General features: G+C 36.2%; 1 protein-coding gene across 1 annotated transcript in view; it reads left to right on the plus strand.

Moving 5' to 3' along the window:
* Window positions 1–10,551, plus strand: part of LOC145667728 (BTB/POZ domain-containing protein 2-like) — a 39,372-nt gene extending 28,821 nt beyond the window's left edge. Inside the window, exon 5 of the mRNA XM_081735182.1 lies at window positions 9,617–10,551. Coding sequence (XP_081591308.1) covers window positions 9,617–10,507 — 891 coding nt within the window. The 3' untranslated portion in view covers window positions 10,508–10,551. The remainder of the gene's footprint in view (window positions 1–9,616) is intronic.
* Window positions 10,552–22,216: the final 11,665 nt, after the last annotated feature.

Here is a 22,216-nt window from a genome sequence, read left to right on the forward strand (position 1 = left end):
ATGTTGTACGAAAAACAACTAACAAAAACGTCCCTCAAGAATTCAACACAGAGCAAGACTGCTAACAAATCCAAAACACAATCTATTAAATCCAATGCACTATTAAAGGTTTATCAGCTGCGTACAAGGGAGTGGTTGCTGACTCCCATTGAGTTTCTCGCGTATCCCTCCCATGACGTCACCATTTAAGATTCATAAAAAAAATGCCTGTAGAAGCTGAACGAGACGGCCTATCAAGATATAAAAAATACGGGTCTCTTATTTTTTGTTTCTCTTTCTATTGCACCAAACTTGTTTTTAACTCGAACTGCTCCTTTAAACAGGCCCGAGTCGATACACTCAAATAAGTGGAAAAGGCGGTTAATATTTTTATATCTTTCAGTTTTACGTCCCACGTATATGCCGGCAGGCTAAAGGAGACGGTAATGATGAGAAATGAATGAAATGGTGGGATGAAGAAAATGGAGAACCCCGAGAAAACCCACACATACGGTGTTTGTCCACCATAAAGTTTACTTGGGGAGTTAATTTTAGTTCACTTTACATTCGTGGTTTCTTAGTACCTAAATGCTATTATGATGAAATGTGATTTTCCTGAATGAGCTGCTTGTGAAAAATAAGCATTTCAAATACACTGAAAAATTAGATAGTTTACTATGATTTTAAGAGCTTCTAGAAACTGAAAATTTATTACGAAACTGATATCTAAATCTATTAGATGAATACAAAACATGCGTGTTTGCAGAAATAAAATAAACACCTAGACGTTCATGGAAATACCGGAGCAGCCAGATTAACATAATAAGCGCAAGATTCCTTTCAATAGAACATTTGAATTTATAAAGATTAGAAATGAATAAATCAATTTCTTCATCAGCAACGCAAGGAATTGCTGTCATGTCATTAAGGAGAGTCACCTTATGATCAAAAAATAAATAAATAAATAAATAAAAGGTCACGTTTTTATGAGAAATAATGCGCCGAAAATGCTAAAAGTTTAGTTTGGGTTCTCTATTTTGCCTTACAACCAAATCACAACTTGTTCTTTCTTCCTTTATTTTTTATCCCGAATACCCTGTTATACCGAAATAGCAGTAAGAATTTATTAACATTTGTTTTCAACATATATTTACCTAACCAAACACCTCAAAGCTTCAGGGAACTGAAGGTATTCGCAGGAAGAAAGGTGAGACACCCTGGTCATCCCTAGCTCCGGCTATGAGTTTAACAACTTCGGCATCCTTCCTTAACCCTTTCCTTCGTTTTCGTAATTAAATGAGTAACAGCTAACAATATGATAATTTTGGAAAACGACCCAATTCATATTTAGTAAATGCTATTAAATGAATTGATTTGATAGTTTCAAAGATTTTCAAATGATATAGGAAGTTAAGTGTTAGATAATATTAACCACAATGTAAATATTAGTAACTTGTACATCCAGGCTACTCATCTTACAAGAAATAACCTGACAAAAGCTATTAGGATATTTTAGTTAATAGTATTTGGTAGATACAATCTGGCAACTTTCCAGGTTGTTCATACTGTTTACATTATTCAGTGAGTTGCTTTAAAGTAATATAAAGACTTAAGGAAAATAATCTCATTTCCCACTTCTTTATATTTCCAAATTATGTTGTGCATAAGTATGCTGAACTTTATAGAGGTACTACCGACAATTACGTGCTTCGCTGGGTCAAAATAAGAAACATTAGTAACATGTTCCGTTAGTCAGTCACTTTTTACTATTACAGAAGCCTCTCTGATATAAGTCATTTTCGATCATTTTTATATATCGCCTTCCCCCAAGTTGCAGGGCTGAATTTGGACTTAAATGGCATCGGGCGTGTCACTTTACCCCAACAACCTCGAAAACTGTGGATTCAACACTAATATCGGTCATTTTCGATCATTTATATATATATATATATATATATATATATATATATATATATATATATATCTTCCCCTCACTTTACCCTACGTTTCACTGTCAAAGTGAAATGATAAAAAGACATCCCCGGCTCAAACCTCACCTATGTTGAAAATTTGATCGAGATTGATCGGGTGGTTCAAGAGTTATTAGGTCACATAGTCATTTTCAAATTTCATATATAACAGATTGAACTTTTTCGTGGCTACATGGTTAGTGTATGTATCTTCGGCGCGGGAGACTCAGATCGATTCCCGATGGGAGGTTGTGTAGTTCGAATCCCACGTTAAGTTGCAGGTCCATCTCATGTAGCCTTGGCACTAAGTTGGATACTAAATTTAAAATCAACCAATTAAACAATCTTATAGAATTGTTATACGTATCCGTTCGTTCGTCTATCGGAAGGCATCAGACTTATAAGAAATTTAGATAAATGGTTTCCCGAAATGGATTCAGCGTTTCAAAAATAGGTGTAATCTACTCTACACTATATCCTTCTCATCCTACTGAAACCATTTATTGAAGAAGTCTACCACCATTTCTGGTTTCAATATTAATTCGTCGTAGATTAAAGGGGTAAGAGACAGCAAAAAGTTGTGAAAGAAATTCCAACGTTCCATCCAAGAATGTTCTGTAGACTTCAGCCCCACTCTTAAATTGGAAGTGCTAGATTTAACTCCTGCATTTGCGTAGAGCAAGAATTCTAAAAGACAGCATGTTTTCAAAATTACGAGGAGGTGTCCAAGAATTATTGTACCCGACATAGAAGATCTGTCGTTTTCGCACATAGTCCCCCCTCACTGTAATGCGCTTCTCCCACCTATGTTCTAGAGAGAGCACGAATAAAGGTTAAAATAACTTGATGGCTGTGCTAGAACCCATTCTTCGACAGCCTGCATAACATGCTCATCATTACCAAACTTTTGTCACTTGCAGGTGCTGCTTAAGGCTGTGTCCAACACTCGAAATGCGTTGGGATTTCCTTATATAATAACATGGCATATTTCTTTCCAAAATATTATGAAAATTATTTATTTTATACGTTTCGAAATTCATCCACATGTTTGTTAGTATTAATATTTCATGTTCAGTTTTACTTTTTCATGCTAGGGTAATATTTGAGAACGCTAATTAAAAATTAATTTTCTTCCATTTAAAAGTTGTGTAAGATAATGGCTGCATTTTGCAACAGCGCAGAACAGCATATAGGAGGCTAACCAGGTAGGTTTCTTTCATTCTCCGCCCCCGCTACGTCACGTGCGCGAACTTTGAGTTGTCACCGGTGATAAAGAAACCGATGGAATGCAGATTGAGAGCAGATAAGAGCAAAGTCTGGTTTCTCTCTCTTCATACATATTAAAGATTTCATTGATTCTACGTAAACATCTCCAAGAATGTTTATCTACCTGTAGGGGCATATTGGAGTTATCGACGTATGAACGTTTTAGAAAATCTATCTATGTTGTTTTCAAGTGAGCGAAGTGTTCATCTTACAAAAGTAGTTTCCAACTGTATAGTGTAGATTAAGCTCGCTTATTTGTCGAATCAACTGACAAAGTTTACATAGAGATCAAAGAGGATTTACCCTGTTGTGATGTACAGCGAACTACAAAAATAGTTAATATATGTGTAAGAAGAAAACGATCGAGAACTGCTTTTCGATATATCGTATCGTTTATGCTCTATGAAAATCAATATTGAAGCGGAAATAGTAGTAAATTTCTACCAGTTCCGGTTTTCAATAGAGATAGGAATGGAGATGGTATATTTCCTAGAGACGTTGAATCAACTCCCTAAATCGATTTTCGCTAGCTATTATAGGTTTTGATTTATGGCCCGTAAACGGTCGATCTCTATCACTTCCGATTTACATAGAAGATTGAAGGAGAAGATGGAACCTATTGTTACGACGTTAAATCGAGTCCGGAAAACCCTTCCCGATATCTCTTGCCGCTTTTGGTGTGATAACTGTTAACGGACAGACGGACATAGCCGTTCTATTAGACTTGCAATCCTTATGCATAGAATAGTTTGGAAGTTTAATAAACCCAGGTAAAAGAAACAGTATTCGTCAAATCTATTTTCGTTCAGATTAAGAATATCGGAATTTCAAGAATTCTTTTATATAAGTTATTATGCCCTAAAGAATAACGGTGGCCGCGGAGGCTCAGTGGTAGAGTGTTCACCTCTGGTGTGTGTGGTCCCCTGTTGGATTCCAGGTCGCACCAAGTGGGCTTTGTGGTGGATAAACACCATGTTCGTGGGTTCTCTCGAGGTTCTCTGGTTTCCTCCCACTTTCTTCATTCCATCATTTCATTCATTTCTCATCATTACCGTCTCGTTTAGCCTAGCTCGCATAACTGTGGGATGTAAAATACAAAGATTTCATTTCATTCCTAAATAATGACCTAATGCATTCTACAATGTTCTGTTCTTGGCTAATGCCCCAATAATAGCGTACAGATTGATGAGACGCTTGCAGATTGATATGCCGTGCCAAAATCGATTATTCATGCCAAAAAATGCACCAAATTCTGCCAGTTAGCTACTACAGAATGCTATCTATTTCGTTCAGATAGTGTTCCCCATGAAACGAGACGAGATGAGAAGTAAGGTTTTCTCGTATAGTCTCTTAAATTTGTTAGCTCCAGTCTCGTCTCGATCTTCGAAGACTTCTTTCGCTCTTGTCTCGAAATTTTATTGTTCCGTTTTGATAATTTATGTAAAATACATTATGTAATATTTTCCCCTTAATTTCATCTGTAAGTTATCACAACCGTTACGCGTCACAATTGGTCCACGAATAGTATGATATAACAACATTTAAACTATACTTATTATTGGAGTAAATTGTGTAATGACTTGCATGTTTGAAACGTAGATAAATGCTCTTCATTCCTTTCGTACTATCATTTTATCAATTTGTAGTTTCTTTACATATGAAACATGTAACACTAAAACAGTGTTTGAGATCAAGTGTTTGGGTGAATTAGTGTTGTCCACGGGACTCGAGAAATGTCTCGTCTCGAAAACGAGACGACAATTGTTATATTTCTTGCCTCGTCTCGAATTTAGAAAGGTATTTCTGATGTGGTTTTCGAGATTATAATCAAGACGAGAAATTTCTGGTCTCGTGAACAACACTGCCTTCAAAATAGGATGAACTAGTGGACTTGAGCGTTGGTGCGTCTGTAGGGAGCAGATGCGTTAACAACGGTAGGTATGCGCGTAAACTAGAAGTTTATCCACTCATTATGTGAACTAGCAATATACATATATATGTGAGCTAGTTCACATATATATGTAAATCTGTAAATAAGGTTTTCAGTCAAAATTAAGTGAAAAATATTTCACTTGCTTACTGTTGGAATACCAATATCAGGTACAAATGATCTACACTCTCAGAAATATTGTAATATTTATTTATTTTGTATAGGCCTATTACTGTGAAATGCCATGATTTGTTCTTTCATCTTCCCACATATTTCCTTTAAAGTTTTATTTTTTAAAGTTACATTCCTTGTTTTGGAAAGCAAAATATTGATGATAATGCTTTTAGTTTTGCGTTTCCTCTGACGTAGCTCCTCTTTTTCGCTTCGCAAGAATCACGATTTAGGATCAAAAATGGTTGAAATGGGAAAAATAGGAAAAGTGCATCCTGCTTGACAAGAAGGCTTGTTATAAAATGCAAGTAAAAATATGTGTACGTAGATAAGGCTGTCTCATTTCTGACAGTAGCCAGTCTTGCCTCCCGCAACCCTTTCTTCTTTCGATCATATGATCAGGTTGTCAACTAACAAAACTTCGAAGATATGCATTCTCCGCATTTTTAGATGAAAAATCTTATCTGATTTCGTAACTTGTTTCCCCTCCCTTACCAACTTTTTGAAGATATGTGAGGAACAATGGTGTGAATGGATCACATATATGCACTTCCGCGAACAGGAAAAGAAACCCTGCTTATGTGCTTTGCAGCGCTGTCATATTTCCTTGCAAAAAGTAATATTAATGATCTATAAGAGCTAGATTAAAAATAAAAAAAGTTAACATATAGTATTAGGGTAGGTTAACATCTGGAGGAATTTTGAACTGCGTAAGACAAATAGTTTTCATAATACTTTGGAAAGAAGTTCACCATGTTATTATATAGGATTGATTATCTCAGCTGAAAACGTTAGACACGGCCTTAAGTTTGGGGAACAATTGAAAGTCACGTGGGGCAAGATATGGAGAGTATGAAGGGTGCTAATTATTTCAAACTCTCCTTCAGCAATAGCGGCGGTGGTAAGGTGATTTCTGTGAGCAGGATCATTGTCCTGCAGCAGCAACACTCCCCTATGTGGCATCCCTCTGCGTTTCTCCTCAATTGTATCCTTGACTCTTGAAATCACTTGTGAATAATAGTCATCTGTAATTGTGTTTTGACCCTGGGGATAATCAATGAATGGTACGCCCTTATTATCCCAAAAATCCTGGCAATAAGCTTCTCAGATAATGGCATTGTCTTGAATTTCTTGGGAGACGGAGAATCATGCTGTCGCCACTACATACTCTGTTGCTTGGACTCTGGATTGTAATGATGTACCTAAGTTTCATCTACAGTCACACAGTTAGCAAGAAAGTTACCCTGGTGTTTCTTAAACAAGGCTAAATTCGTCTCTGACCAACGGCCTCATTCACGCTTTTGATCAATGGTTAAAATTCGTGGTACCCATCGAGCTGATACCTTGTGCATCTCCAAGTGTTGGGTGTAAAGCTGTGTCTATTGAACCGAGTGACAAGCTGGTAACCTCGGCTAACCTCCACACAGTAAGTCGTCTGTCAGCCACTATCAGGTAGAGAACCATGTTAATGTTTTCTGGTGTGCACACTGTTAAGGCAATCAAGCACCTGATGCATGTTCACAGTTCTTCTTGCCGCACCGGAAGTCATGACCAATTCTTCAGGATTTGATACGTAGGGGCACTATCAGCTAATGAATTCACCATGTCTTCATGAATCTCCTTGGGTATTAATCCCTTCCTCTGGAGGTACTTAATGACGGCTCTTTGTTCAGATTTGTCCATTTTCTCAATTGTCGCTCAACTTGATCTGGAAAACAAAGCAGAAGATTAATATTACATACTCGACATGCCTGAAACTCTCTAAACATTTAACGGATGCATTATGTTTCATGTACAATTTCATCTATTTCAGATAATGCCTTCTATATCAGGGACAATAATTGCTGAACATTTCTCGTGTTTTCAACATATTCTAACGGTTTCAATATTAGATGGTCATAAAGCATAAGAAGTAAGAGGGAAGGACAAATACTTTCAAACTTGAGCTCCTAATTACAAGAGTAGGTTACTGAAAACGGAAATAGCGATTTAACTGTTTTTGGTTTTCAGTATTGAATCATCGTAAAACTAAAGCTGTAGTCACTTTCAGTTTCAACACTTCATAATCTACAGCAAAAACGTAAGAGAACCGAGAGACATTTTTATGTACACAGAATCTCAAGGATAGTTTTCATCTTCGGTTTAGTCTTTGTATTGAAACCAGAAGTGGTAGGCATCTTTCAGTTTTAGCTTTAGTATTGAATCCTGATATAGCAAACAACGATAATGAGTAGGTGAGAAATGGATTTTAATATGAATTCGTTACGCCAATAGTAGATTTCATATCCTCGTTTATCCTTCTATTGGAACAGAAATAGCAGATACTAGTAGATTGCCCGTTCTTCACACGGGGAGAATACTTTCATTTTGGACATAAAGTGCAATGGGGTTTGAATTAGGATTTAAATGGTATCGGACGTGTCACTGTTCGTCTCAACGACCCCGAAAACTACGGATTTGACACGAATATCGGTTACTCTTGATCATTTTTTAAATATCTTCCCTTCCCGTCCCCAAGTAGCCGGGATGAATTTGGATTTAAACGGCATCGGAAGCGTGAATGTTCCTCTCAGCAACCCATCGGTTATTTTTGATCATTTTTAAATATCTACCCCTTCCTCTTCCCTAAAGTTGCACCCTCAAAGTGAGATGATAAGAACCATCCCAGGTCCAAAATTCATCTATGTTGAAAATTTGATCGAGATCGGTCGAGTGGTTCAAGAGTTATTAAGTCGCAAACGTAGTGACTTTCAATTTTATATATTAGATTTCCATTAATTGTTTCAATACTAAAGCCGTATAGAGCAAAGATGATAGGAGATAATTTGAAATTGTTCTTTGCCTTTTAAGAATAGATTTTATCTCCACCCTTGTTTATCTATTATAATCTTCTGGTAACAATATTGGATCCTTATAGTTTGAAAATATTTCATCATTTTACAATATAAATCGTAACATGGTATTTTTTTGCTTAAATTTCCGGGAAAGAACTTAAATCACAAGTTCTTCAATCGGCCCCTTAAACCGTAAAATGTGAAAAGGAAACTAAATTGCAAACAAAACTAAAGTCACATTCAAAATCTATTTCTATCAAGAGCAGTATACGTCTATTATTTCGTAAAATTGCTCAAGTACAATTCAATCATGTCTTTTCCACTGTCCTTCTGAAATACTTAACTATATCGTTTTCTCTTCAGGTGCCTACCATTTTAAGTTTCCCCAATCATGCTATGGAGAAGTATGGGAAGTCTTATATAGAACCGGTCAGAGAGAGAGCAAGAAATGACGTCCCAAAAATAAGTTTCTATTCGACTGTTATCCCTATATTTAAACAGCAAATGGTCAAAATCTACAATTTCTGGTTTCAGTACTCATTACTATAGTGATAAATCGGTAATAGATAGCGAGAAGCAGTTTTTGGTACGGATTGAACACCATACAAATAGGTTCAACTCCGAATTTAGTTAACTTATTGCAATTAGAAGAGGTTCAAATCTACTGCTAGTTCCGGTTTAAATTTTGATCGTCATGGACTAAAAATTGTAAGATATAGGAAGCAATCACTTTTTGATATGGATTAGTACAATTTCTGATTTTATTATCAGTGTCAATAATTGTAAGATATAACAAGGTCTTTGATATGTATTTAGAGACTGAAGAACAGGTTCCATCTCTAACCTTCTCACCTCTATTTCCGGTTCCAGTTTTGTGTTCGTATAGTTGACAGCCAACCGTAGTTTTCATAATGCGAAACAAAACTCACTTTTTTCTCCACAAATGGAAGTAAAACACGATCCACGACGTTAATAATCACATTAAAAGTTTGATATTTTTTTCTAATGTATTTTTCTACGAAATATGTTGCCTTCTTTCTTAACCCTTTTGCACTGAATTATCTTTAGGGAATATTATAATGGTACCTACGAAGTTCATGAAAATGTGCCTAAGCTAGATACTTTAAAACACTGAGAAAATATACAATGTTATTTACTACTAGAGTTCTGAACGTAGTACAAAGCTAAAATAAAAGAAGAATTTCTATCATGTTAAATGAAATCGTTCTGCATGAGTTTTTAAAATTAAAATCAGTGGCATTGAAGTCTTGAGTTTTACAGTACAGTAGAATAAATCATTCCATAAAATAAAGACGTGATTCCATAAAATAAAGACGTGATTTGTTCCCAAGTGGGTTTTATTTCGAGATCCACCAGCATATCACTAATTTTATCGTGTTGAAAATATGTTGGCAATGAAAATTACTTACTACTTTTATAAATAATTTCATTATTGTGTATTTTAGATGCTGAAATACGAATGCGAAGCTGCATTGAAATGCCCAGGCGTAACTAGTGTTGATGTCGGTGTTTGGAATTATGTACTTGATCAAGAGCCTCTTAGGATACGTTCAGAATTGGATTTGTGGTTTGCAATAGTTCAGTGGTCCTTGGATGAATGTGAGAAAAGAAAGTTGCCTACCAGAATTGCAAACAGGAGACAAGTGATTCTTCCTCTTTTAAGTAAAATTCGATTTCTGACAATGACAGAAAGTGAGTTCAATAAGGGACCTGCTAAATCTGGGTTGTTATTGCCACAAGAAATAGTTGCTACGATTTCAAACATCGCAAAGCCAGGGTGCATGCCAATGCCAAATACCATATGCTCCTGTACCAGAAAGAGAAATATATTTCCGATAGGATTTAAAGATCTTTCTTATACAGAAATTGCAGAAGTGATTCCAAGTAACATTGATTTCCCGTTCTACCAATCAAGGGATGACAGCGATCATGTGTTTGAGCTATTCGTCGTTGAGTACGCTGGAGATATTGCCAAGATTGTAATTCCATCTCAATCAGTAAACAAAGATGCACTGGCTAAACTACATCCAAACGTGGATTTATGTAGTTACGAAGAGCACATGGAAATTAGAATATTGAAAAACTGTGAAGTTCATGATCAATTTGTATTTTCGGAACGAACTAAATTTGACTCTCAACTAGCGTTCCCAATCATTCCACCTATTCAAGTCAAATTTGCTGATGTTATATCTATAGAAGTTGTCTTGCATAAACCTGGATGGTACGCTCTTCAGAAACAATCACAGGAAGTCTTCAAAGTGTTCCGCATTAACACAAGTAATGGATTTTGTTTCGTACATGGATTTGATTCTGAGATTGCAAATGCTGAAAACTAAGACAACATTGATATTTAATCGATTTGTTTTTAATTGTAACAAAATCGTAATGAAAGGCATGTACAAAAGTTCATTGAGTATTTAATCGTGATGATCCGATTTTTATTTTTTAAGCAAAACAATCTAAAAAATTCTTATTTTAGATACACTTAAATGATTATGAATGTATTCTAATAGTTTTAAAGTTTATGCATAGTATGACACGATCAGTGAGTAAAGCAAGTGAAGAGTTACACCAGGTCCCGTACCTTGGTCTCTTCACAAAACGTACAAAGTATTCTTTATTGAATTTAGACTTGTGCTTCAAACCCTTTAGAGATGGTGAACCATCATTTTGTAATCCACTTTTACAACTTCATACTATTAATATTGCGAAGTGCACTCATAGTGGAACATGACTATGATTAATAAGAAGAATCAAAGTTGGCTCAAAATAGTTTATCATTTTTGATATGAAATGCTCACATATCAATCACATTGTTCGGACCCAATTTACTTTTACCCCACGTCCCGAAAATCGATGGGTTGGTCCTGGATATTATTCCTCTCAAACAGGTGGAAATAATCTGAAAACTTCCTTTCAGTCTGCGTGCGGTTAATATTTAGAAAGTTCATGAATAATTCTACATGGAGGTGTTAATAACCAAACCATTACTTATGCAGACTTGCACTGACAATTTTAAGAATCCTATGACAAGTATGTGTATTTGATACGATGATAACAAATATGTGTATTTTCAGGCATACTGATTGGAATTTCTGATATTGTTTCACTTCAACTTTTTTAATATAGTACTGATAATATCAATTAAAATTTACAATTGTTATCTTATAATTTGGAGTATTTTACATTCTGCGTGCAAATACATTTATTTTGATGCATTAGTAATAAACAATAATAAGTGCTATAAAAACGCAAACAATTACTGAGGACAGCTTGTGAACAGGTTAAGTTCTCATTAGCTTATTAAAAATACAAATTTCCCTTTCCGTGTGAAGAAACCCCTTCGAGACATGAAAAATCTCCTCAAATACTTTGCTATCTTATAGTTTTACACTAGAGCTGAGAAAACAAACGTTCTTACTTCATTCAGTGCAAGGTTTTTAATTTTATTATGGATATCAATAACGATTTAGTAGAGTTTCTGTGTACACTTACCGAAATATTGAAAACGAATGAAGACATCCGAGAATGAGAACGAGAATAACTGTGGCTCAATTTTTATAGAACATAAGAAGACACCTATAAGTGATTACTTAGACCATCAACACAAAGATAAATTCACAGTTTAATAGTTAAAACTCAAATTTTCATATAAAAAATATACCCTACATGTACAGACGGTTATCAGAATAACGGAAATACTTGCAGATGAAGCCATGTCAGACGTCTGGGTGGCAATGGTCAGATGGCTCTGAAGTGCCAATCTATTAGTGGTGGTGTATTAGGACAACCTCCGAACTACGCCAACAGCAGTAGAAGGACAGTGTGCAGCGAACTGAGAAGACAATGATAGTGTAAAACAGGTGACGTCTCTGATCTCCAAAAATGGTAAATTGTTATCGCTGGATTATGTGGTGCATGCACGAAGGAAATGACAAGTATGTTTCATGCGGTGCGAGGGACAATGTTGAAGGTGATACACAACTCACGGTAAAACGAGTCAACGAAGAGAAATAGCGTTAGAAAATCCGGACCGTCGTGTGACTGAGATGGAAGTGACAAAGAAACTCCAAACAACTCATCCCACGCCTGTGTTGACAACCACAGTGCGCTGAGTTATACGACATGGACATACGTTGTCAGGTTGCATGGCCAAAACAGCTCACAATGAGTAATAACGCTTTAGCACGTCGGCAATGGTGTCTCGAACATGCAAAGCGACCGCTAAAAACGGTAATATGAGATATGATTGGTGAGTAATTTATCACTTTGTTTTGAATCACGGGCTATGTTTATGTGTGATGTACGTCCAAAGAAGTGTTTCGAAGTATCCCAACATGAAACATGGCAGCGACTCCGTAGTGTTGTGGGATGCATTATCCCAATTTTAGATTTAGTAGGTAATGTGCTAACGCTTATCGCTCATGTCATTACTCAAGATTATATTGTCATTTTAGGAACACTAATCGTTGTGCACCCTATGATCCAGATGATTCTGTGTAATCACGCTGTATTTCAGGATGATAATATACCCAATCACACATTTGAGACTGAAGCGGCGTGATTTGAGTATGTCTGGAGAAATTTGAAAACCTTCCCTGCTTCGCCCAATCCACGGAACTAAACATAATTGATCATCTCAAGACACGAATCCGGAACAGATTTTTACCAACATTGTTTCTCATGAAACTGACGATGTACTGCACGCGAAATATGAATAGGTAATATTCCACATGCTACTATTTTGACCTCTCTGACTCCATGCCAAGCCACATAAGAGCTGTCTTGAAGGAGAAAGATAGTACAGGGTTATGTATAGGTTTCTGTTATGTATATGGTAAATTAGTGAATGCTGTGTTATTAATTTGAGAAACGAATCTGAATCTGCACAATAAATATTAAAATAATGTTCATATAATATATATATATATATATATATATATATATATATATATATATATATATAAACCGTGTAGTTTCAGAGCTAGAGGTTGCCGAAAATAAAAAAAAAAACATTCTGCACTATTCAAAACAGTAGATAGTGAACACGCATAATCATTAGGCAAGGGATTACAAAATGACGTGGTAAATTATCGAAAAGTCTACGAAATGAAGGTGGGTCAAAATAAGTATGAATGAAAATTGCATCGCTAGAACATTAATTTCTTGATGCCAATTCAATATTCCAATCAGATTCAAACTTGATGGAAGAGCTTTAAATGTTATGCGAGACGGATAACAACAGAAGAGAGAGAAGACTATGCTACGAATTTCAAAAATTAAAATCGTTTATTGGGCGCAGTTTAATTATGTGAATTGTTCGGTACTTGTCGCATAAACCCATCATATGGCAGAAATTTCATATTCGAACAGGAAAAATCCAAATGATTGTTAGCCTAATGAACGATTAACTTTTGCCTTATAACGGAAATACGCCGACGAAACTCAAAATAATTATCTTGCGTTGCAAATAGCCTATACGTCAATGTCGATATTCCTTTTCTGTTTACGTTTATCCCGACACAGCTTCCAAATCCAATTTACATTAGAATCATTAACAATTAAAAATTACAATGGCAAAGAAAGTAGATGAAAGTCATGTAAGGCCTATAATTTCAAAAACCATCCCGTCATTTGATTGGATGAACAGAGGTAAACATGTCGGAAAGACCAATCATTGATTCGAACTTTTCGATTGCGTGTCAAATACACTAAGAGTTAGACTTCGTGAACAATATTTATCCCCTTGTGTGTGTTTTTGTATTAATACAGGAATGAAGCCCACTATGCTAATAGCATCAATGTATATAATTTAGTTCACCCAGATGAGGTTCTAAAACTACAGTGTCAGTGTCTATTTTTTCCTTCGCTCCGTTTATAACATCGAAAAACACTCCGAAATCTATAAGATTTAGATATCTTCTACAAAACCATTACCTCCTATACATGTTTTTAAAATCTCTTATCGTCACAATTGGTCAGAGCTCAAGTTAGTGTTTCTGTTTACGCTAGAGACAAATGTTTCGCTAAGAGTCTTTTCTTCAAGCACACATTTTTCTTCTACCATGAAGTCTAAAACTATCCTTGATAACTGCACTTGAGGAAGCTGAGGCAATAATTGAAACACCTCAAGAACCGTGTTGTCCACGAGACGAGACGAAACAAAGTTCTTCCAATAGAAACATACGTACTTTTCGAGACAAGTTAACACCTTTCAGGATATCCTTTCGAGACAATTCCTAACTTTGCATCGTGGGCAACAGTATGGAAATTGTAAAGTGGTTGATTACTCAAAGTTTTAAAAAATCGCTTGGTTATATTTATATCAAATCTTGAGCACTGCTTCAGCAAATAGGATCATTGAGCAGTTTCAGTTAACCTGTAGAGATGTTTAGCACTACGACCATGTGAAATGTGAGGCCATGGTTTAACTTGAAATTTAAAGCACAAGAAATATTCAAGAAGTACAAAATTTAACTATGAAACGATTATAAGTGTACTAGCTGAAGATAGTTCCATGTAAGGTGTTTGTAAACATTATAACAGTCGTTATTTGATAAGTACAAAACTAATCATATATATAGGGTCTACATATATACTGCTGTAGCAGCGTGGCATAAATAATACGTGAGCGTTATCGGTAACACTGTTCTACAAATTTTAACTTGTTTTCCGTTACGTAAATGAAAACACCCGTTCTTAACTAATTTCGAGGTGCTGAATACGAAAATGAAGTAAGTTATATCTAAGCGTTCCCATACTTTTCTATATATGTGGCAACACTGTTCAAGGTCTGGCAACGTCACTGTTCAATCTATTATATCAGCATTGGTGGCAAAATATAGAGTCTACCCGCAACATAGGTCGATAACCAGACGGGTCAAGGGGGGCCTGGTCCCCCATAAATTATAGCTTACGTGGACTATGCCTCCTGGTCCTACGTAAAATTGCTGTTATTTGACGAAAAATCTTAGTAATTCCGTTGGGTCCCTTCCTTTCTAACGTCCTGCATTCCCTTATACATTATGGCTGGCCCAGAGGAGTCAAGGGGGGCCTTAGGTGGATTAGGCCCCCTGGTCCTACCTAAAATTGCTGTAATTTGATGAAAAGGCTTAGTAATTTCGTTGGGTCCCTTCCTTTCTGCATCCCCTTATACGTTATGGTTGGTATAAATATAGTATAGTTACTGACTCCACACTTGTTTGTTGTACAGGAGAAATTAGCTCTTTTCTCACTGAAATAGAGCCCTTAAATATTATAAGCACAAAAATTACAAATATTGAATTTCTAGGCTTACCTTCTTTAATTCCTGGATTTTTTATCTTGCCGTTTGTAACTAACTTCTGTTTCTTCATTCCTAACACTGCAACAGAAATCAGCTAACATCTCTACACTTCCCTTCCCTTGGTATCTTCTTTCCATTGTCGCAATTTGTTGATGAAAGCGGTCCCCATGCTCGTCGCTGACATCACCACAATTGTCACTAAAGAAATTCAAATGAAAATGGAGAACATGCAGTTTTAGCGGACATTCTACACAAAATATTCTCGTAAGATGACAGAAGATTGTCCACAAGTTCTTCGCAGTTCTCTGCTCTCCTGTTCCCGAGAAAACTACAACACACTTCTCGAAATGCATTCCATGTAGGGCTGTTCCGATAATCGAGTAATCGATAACAATTCGATAACATTTCAAAACCGTTTCATCGATAAAGAATTTTAATTTTATCGAATTATCGAACTTTCGAGACTCCCGAAATGTTTGAGACTCTCGAAATGTTCGAGACTCTCAAAATGATCGAGACTCCCGAAATGTTCGGGACTCTCGAAGTGTTCGAGGCACTCGAAATTTAAGAAACATTAGACAACTTCGAGACACTCGAACTGTTCGAGAATCTCGAATTGTTTGAAAGCAGCAAATACAGAAATATATCAATATGATCGCACTTGTCGAGTCGCTTGAATATTTAGAAAAGTTCGGGATTATCGGAGTGTTCGAAAGAAACGATGTATTCGAGGTTATCATAGTTGTATATAATATGTATTACATATATGCAGAGTGTTCATTTTATAACTTCTCTTCTTAACAATGTAGTGAAGGAAAAGTTTTTTCCCACAGATCTGTACAAGGTTTAAGCAGTCTGTCAGAAGAGAGAAAGAAGAAGAGAAAACATGCATCACCCGAATGAAATTGGAATCCAAGACAACGTTAGTCCACTAATAGTCACTTTGCCGATTGCACCAATAACAGGGCAGGCAGAAAAATAATTTTACATATGATTTGGACAAATACAACTTTGCAATAACTTATCAGATGAAAAAAGTTGCTTGACTAGTTTGGATGCAAAAAGAAATCATTGGAGAGGTGAAGGAACCGAACTGTTTATAACTACTTTTGATAATACCCGAAACTTCGATAATACCGGTACTCGAAATATCGAAAATACCCGAAACTTCAATAATACTCGAAATGTTGATAATACCCGAAACTTCGATAATACTCGAAATGTCGATAATACTCGAAATTCCGATAATAGCCGAAACTTCGATAATACTCGAAATTTCGATAATACCCGAACTTTGATAATACTCGAAACTTCGATAATACCCGAATCTTCGATAATACTCGAAATTTCGATAATACCCGAAACTTCGATAATACTCGAAATTTCGATAATACCCAAAACTTCGATAATTTCAGATACTCAAACGGTTTCGAGTAACCGATGACAACTCGATAAATTTTCACTCCTGAAGTTCGATAGGTCTTCAGCCTTATCGAACACCCCTAATTCCATGCTGCTTGCTCCCCAACACTGTCTGTTCAAATTGAGAATCACGCAGCAGAAGACGCACCTGTGGTCCAAGGAATATCCCCTCTTTTATTTTTTCAAAACTTAGGCGTGAGAGTTTGCGACACAAATACTTAAATGCCGCTCCATCTTTGTTCAAAGTCATCACAAATTTCTTTCAGTCCCAATTTAATGTGGAGTGGCGGAAGCAATATCTTCGTAGTATCTACAAGAGGTTGTGAAGAAACACTTTTCTTACCAGGTGTGTATAATGAACGTACAGGCCAGTCTTTTTTCTTATAATGTGAATCTCTAGCACGACTGTCCCATTCACATAAAAAGCAGCAAAACTTTGTGTAACCATTTTGTAAGCTAGCAGAATAGCAATAACCTTGAAATCACCGCAAATGCCTTGCCACCCATATTTAACGTATTCCAGTAACCTAAGAATTTCTTTCATGTTTTCGTAAGATTCTTGAACATCAACTGCATACAGAACAGGAATTGAAGAATGAACATTGTCATTGTGTAGTAAAACTGCTTTAAGATAAAATTTTGAGGAATCAATGTACAGTCTCCATTCTGCGGTCTTATATGGTATATTAATTGCTACAAAGAGTCCCTTAATGTCATGGCACACAGTCAGCTGCCCTTGTGTTTTTGAAAAATGAAACAAATTCATTATATCTGTAGCGAAAAGTTGTTACCTTCATATCATCCGCGAGGTAATTCCATTGTTGCAGCCGTGAGGCCAACAATTTGGCTTTGTTTTTGGGAAGTTCTAAGTCCCTGATTAGTTCATTTAATTCGGCCTGTGTTACTTTATGCGGTTTCTGATAAGGTGAAGTTGTGGAAAAGTCTGGATCTTGAGACGTTGAACGCTGTTCTCTATTCTGCATATCGTCATCTATAGCCATGTTGACATTTTCTGGTGGATCTGGTATTGGCACGTCGGAGCCGTGAGGAATAGGACGTCTAGTTGAACGTGGATCCGGGTACACCAAAGTCTCCTTTTTCTTTTTGGTATAGCCTTTCCGAATAGGTGGGACCAAATAGAAATAGCAGTCAGTGGTATGATCAGTAGGTTCTCGTCGCATTATGGGCACTCCAAACTTCATACGGCAACGTTTTCCATGTACCCATGCATTAAGAGTAGAAGAGTACGTAGTACAACAAACGTGAGGAACCCAGGTTCGGTCTTGGCCTCCCACTTTGCATCTGAAGTACGAGAAGTTGCTTTCCTTGTTTCAGGCGTTAAGGCACGTTTTCTCGGCTTAAACATAATTTCCCCACATATGTAACAAAAATTGTCTGGTTTGTTCACACACGTACGAAGCATGATTAGCACTTCACAAATCACATCATGTCTCTACAGCACAAAACACTTGGTACAAACACAAACACACGTAACTTGCTACACACGACATACAGAAAGAAAATAACTGCGCGCAGACTGAAGTGAAATACTTCTCTGAACACGCGGCATATCTCAAGTGAGTGTTATTGATAAGCATGCTATGTTGCCAACGAGCCAACAATGTTGCCACGTTGCTGCACAACCTGCATACATAAAATATTCCCTAAGGCACTGAATGCATACTGCAAAAATGAATGCATACTAATTATTTCACTAACGGAATTTCGAATACCATAAATTTGAACATGCGGAAAGCGCGACCCAACGAAATTACTAAGCTTTTTAATCAAATAACAGCAACTTTAGGTAGGACCAGGAGGCCTAGTCCATCTAAAGCCCCCTTTACCCCTCTGGGCCAGCAATAACGTATAATAGAATGCAGGACGTTAGAAAGGAAAAGACCCAAAGGAATTACTAAGATTTTTCGTCATATAACAGCAATTTTACGTAGGACGAGGGGGCCTAGTCCCCCTAAATTATAATATAGGGGGACTAGTCCCCCTTGACCCGTCGGGTTATCGACCTATGTTGCGGGTATATTTTGCCACCAATGCTGACATAATATATCGGATTGTGACGTTCTCAGACCTTGAATAGTGTTGCCACATATATACAAAGTATGGGAACGCTTAGATATAACCCACCCCTTTTACTCCCAAACGCGAGACAATCGGACTTTTTAAATTTCATTTTCGTATTCAGCACCTCCAAATTAGTTAAGAATGGGTGTTTTCATTTATGTAACAGAATGTGTGTAGAACAGTGAATTTTTCAGAGAGAATAATGTATTATTACCCTAAAAAGGAACCACAATATTATGCTCATACTTACCTCTATTCTGTTCACTACTGTATTGTACTTTCAGTCGCTGATTCGAGAAATCCAACGGACATGATGCTGTCCACCTGAAACTCACATGGTCTGGGATCAAACCAGGTACCTTTCACATCTGAAGTGAACGTTCTACCACTGTGACGTCGTGGCTTTCGTCCTACTTTCTTTATTAATGACTAATTTATACCATTTGTGTTAAAATTTACAATTACTCTGAAAGTTTCTCGTAAATTAAACAAACTGGAGTAAGAAAGTAAAAATAGTTGAACTAATCCCAAGAAAAAGGCCGCGCTGTGGCAGTGGTAGGATGTTCAATTCTGGTGCATGGGGTCTTCGGTTCGATTCCAGTTCGCGCCAAGTGAACTTTGTGGTGAACAAACATCGTGTGCGTGTATTTTCTAGGGTTCTCCCGATTTCCTCCCACTTTCTTCATTCCACCATTTTCTTCATTTCTCTTCATCCCGTTTCCTTAGCTTAGACGGCATAAATGTGGAACGTAAAACTTAAAGATCTCATTTCATTTTATTTTATCCCAAGAAAACACTGAATTAAGTTTTCTAAAGATAAGAATTATCACTTACACAATCTTTATGAAGTGCTTATATTTATATCTGAATGACGATCAGAAATGTGAATATTGCAGTAGAACTAAATCATGGGTTTGTATATGAATATTATTGAGAGTGTGCCAGAGAGACCGAAAAAGGAAACAATTCCTAAGGAGAATAAAGATACCTTGTAACAACACAGAAGAAGGAAGATATATACATCATCATTTACTGCTTCATATTCAATCTCTGTTCCTCCATCCAGTCTGGTACGAAGTGTAATCTTTTGATGATTTCCCCAGAGTCGTAAAGACATATCAATAAAGCAGACACATTTTAACTTAGGCAACGAACCGTTTATTCCTTTCCGTTCTCTCAAATATTTAAGAATATTAAAGATGAATCCGAGAGGAAGACGAGCATTAACGCTCAGTGTTTGAACAGGGTAGAAAATGCAAACACTTTTTATTTTCATCGTTTTTGTCTACTATTATGTACGTGCTCTGCAATCTAGTTTACTTTGTAATCCAATCTCAAGGAGTTCTTATTCAGATTTAAGCTTACCTAGGTTCCTTTACTAAAAATAAAATAAAATAAAATAAAATAAAATAAATAAATAAATAAATAAAAATACCTATTCCCGGTTTTCACATCCCACGATTATGCTACGTACACTAATGGATACAGGTGATTAGGGAAAATAACTTATTATTTTAAGAAAAACGAAATGATGAAATGCATAGGTTAACCTCGAGAAAAGCCCTTCGAGATTCACCACAAACTCACATGGTCAAGTATCGAACTAGAAAAAATTCTCACCAGAGTTTTCAGTCGAGCATTTTGAAATTGTTTTTATTGCAAAACAGAGGAAATACGAAAGCAAGCATAAGAAGTTAAGACAGCTTATCTAATATATAACATTATCTTATCTTATCTAATACATGTCCGATAGTATCAAAATGGCCACACGACGTAATACGGGTCAGAGATGCGGCGTGTCTTATGAAGGCGTTTATTACTATCAATTGATCATATTTTCCTATGTTCAGGTGAATTAGGCAGAAAAGGGTAACTAACTGTAAGATGAATACGTTAATGCAGTTAATTGGTTCCATGCTATGGTAAATTGTGAACTTTCATATCTATTTATGATGGGTTTAAATTCAAATTGTTGATCCCAAGAAACGTTGTTACAATAAACATTTAAAAAAAAAAAAAAGATGGAATTGGCAAACCTATTGTAAATTCGTAAATAGATGTAATACTAAAAACCGTGTTGGAGCAATACTGACGTTATTCCAATCTGCGATATAAAAGGTATTCCACTAGAATCCAAAATAACATTGAAATGCGGCCTCTCACAATTTCATTTAGCCCTCCCGAGGATAAAATTTTCTGAGTGAATACTTGCTGTCAAGCACAAGTTCTTTCAGTCATCTCCCTTACGGGAGATTTATAAAGGAAGTCCCAGCCATTAGGGCCTTGTGGACTATGTCACTATATTTGTTTTAATTATAAATTGTTTCAAGTAAGTAAATGTACTAAAATGGCACGAGCCAAGATGGCCGAATTTGCCTGTTTTAAATAAAATTGTTTATCACACTATTAATGTAATAATACAGAAGGATAAGCGGCGCATGAATATATTGAAAATGCATATAATATATTAAAATTGTAACAAATAATAAAATTGTCCAAAGCAATGAATTGTAAAGAGTTAAAATTGAATAAAAAATGAAAGCAAAGTTCCCCAATACTTAGTGTTTACAGCGCCCATGCTGTGTAGGTCTCTACTTTCACACTTTTCAAGCACAAGTTATCTCCCTTGTAAACATGGTATTATTCACATACAGACAGTGTTAAATGTAACGCAATAAGAGCATGCTACATTATTGTTAAATACTGAATATTTATTGTGGACAGAGAAAATAAGACTTCCAAATTCAGCTTGAACATGTTCACCAGATAAATTGACGTATGACAAAGACATTTCGTGGGAAAGGAATTTCCTGTCTACTGAATTGTACTCAAATTAATTTTGAATTTCCAAAAGTGATTTCTGTGTTAAATACACTTAAATTGAGAATAGTTTCTGTTCACTATGAACATAGTTGCCAGATTTCTGGATACAAAGGTACTGACTTTCGATTTTAGTGAAAGTTGGTGAAATCTTTTAATTAAAGCAAAACTGTACTTGCTAATCTATATACAAGTACTGTTTATCAGGAAAGTAAATGTGCCTCTGTTTTATGAGTCTGGCATCCCTGCGCTTCACCCATGGAGAATATGAGAATTAAATCAATCAAATATGTAATGAGGGGCAAGAAGAACAGCCTAATCTGAATATACACTGAAGAGGGGCACAAGCTATGAATACGAATAGTGCCTCGTGTAAATAAAGGACGACACTGAAAGAGAAAGCCAGAAACAGCTGTTAAATGGAGAAAAAAGAGTA

Source organism: Thermobia domestica, chromosome 1 (assembly GCF_964235325.1).
Source record: "Thermobia domestica chromosome 1, izTheDome1.hap1.1, whole genome shotgun sequence".
NCBI classification, from domain to species: domain Eukaryota; kingdom Metazoa; phylum Arthropoda; class Insecta; order Zygentoma; family Lepismatidae; genus Thermobia; species Thermobia domestica.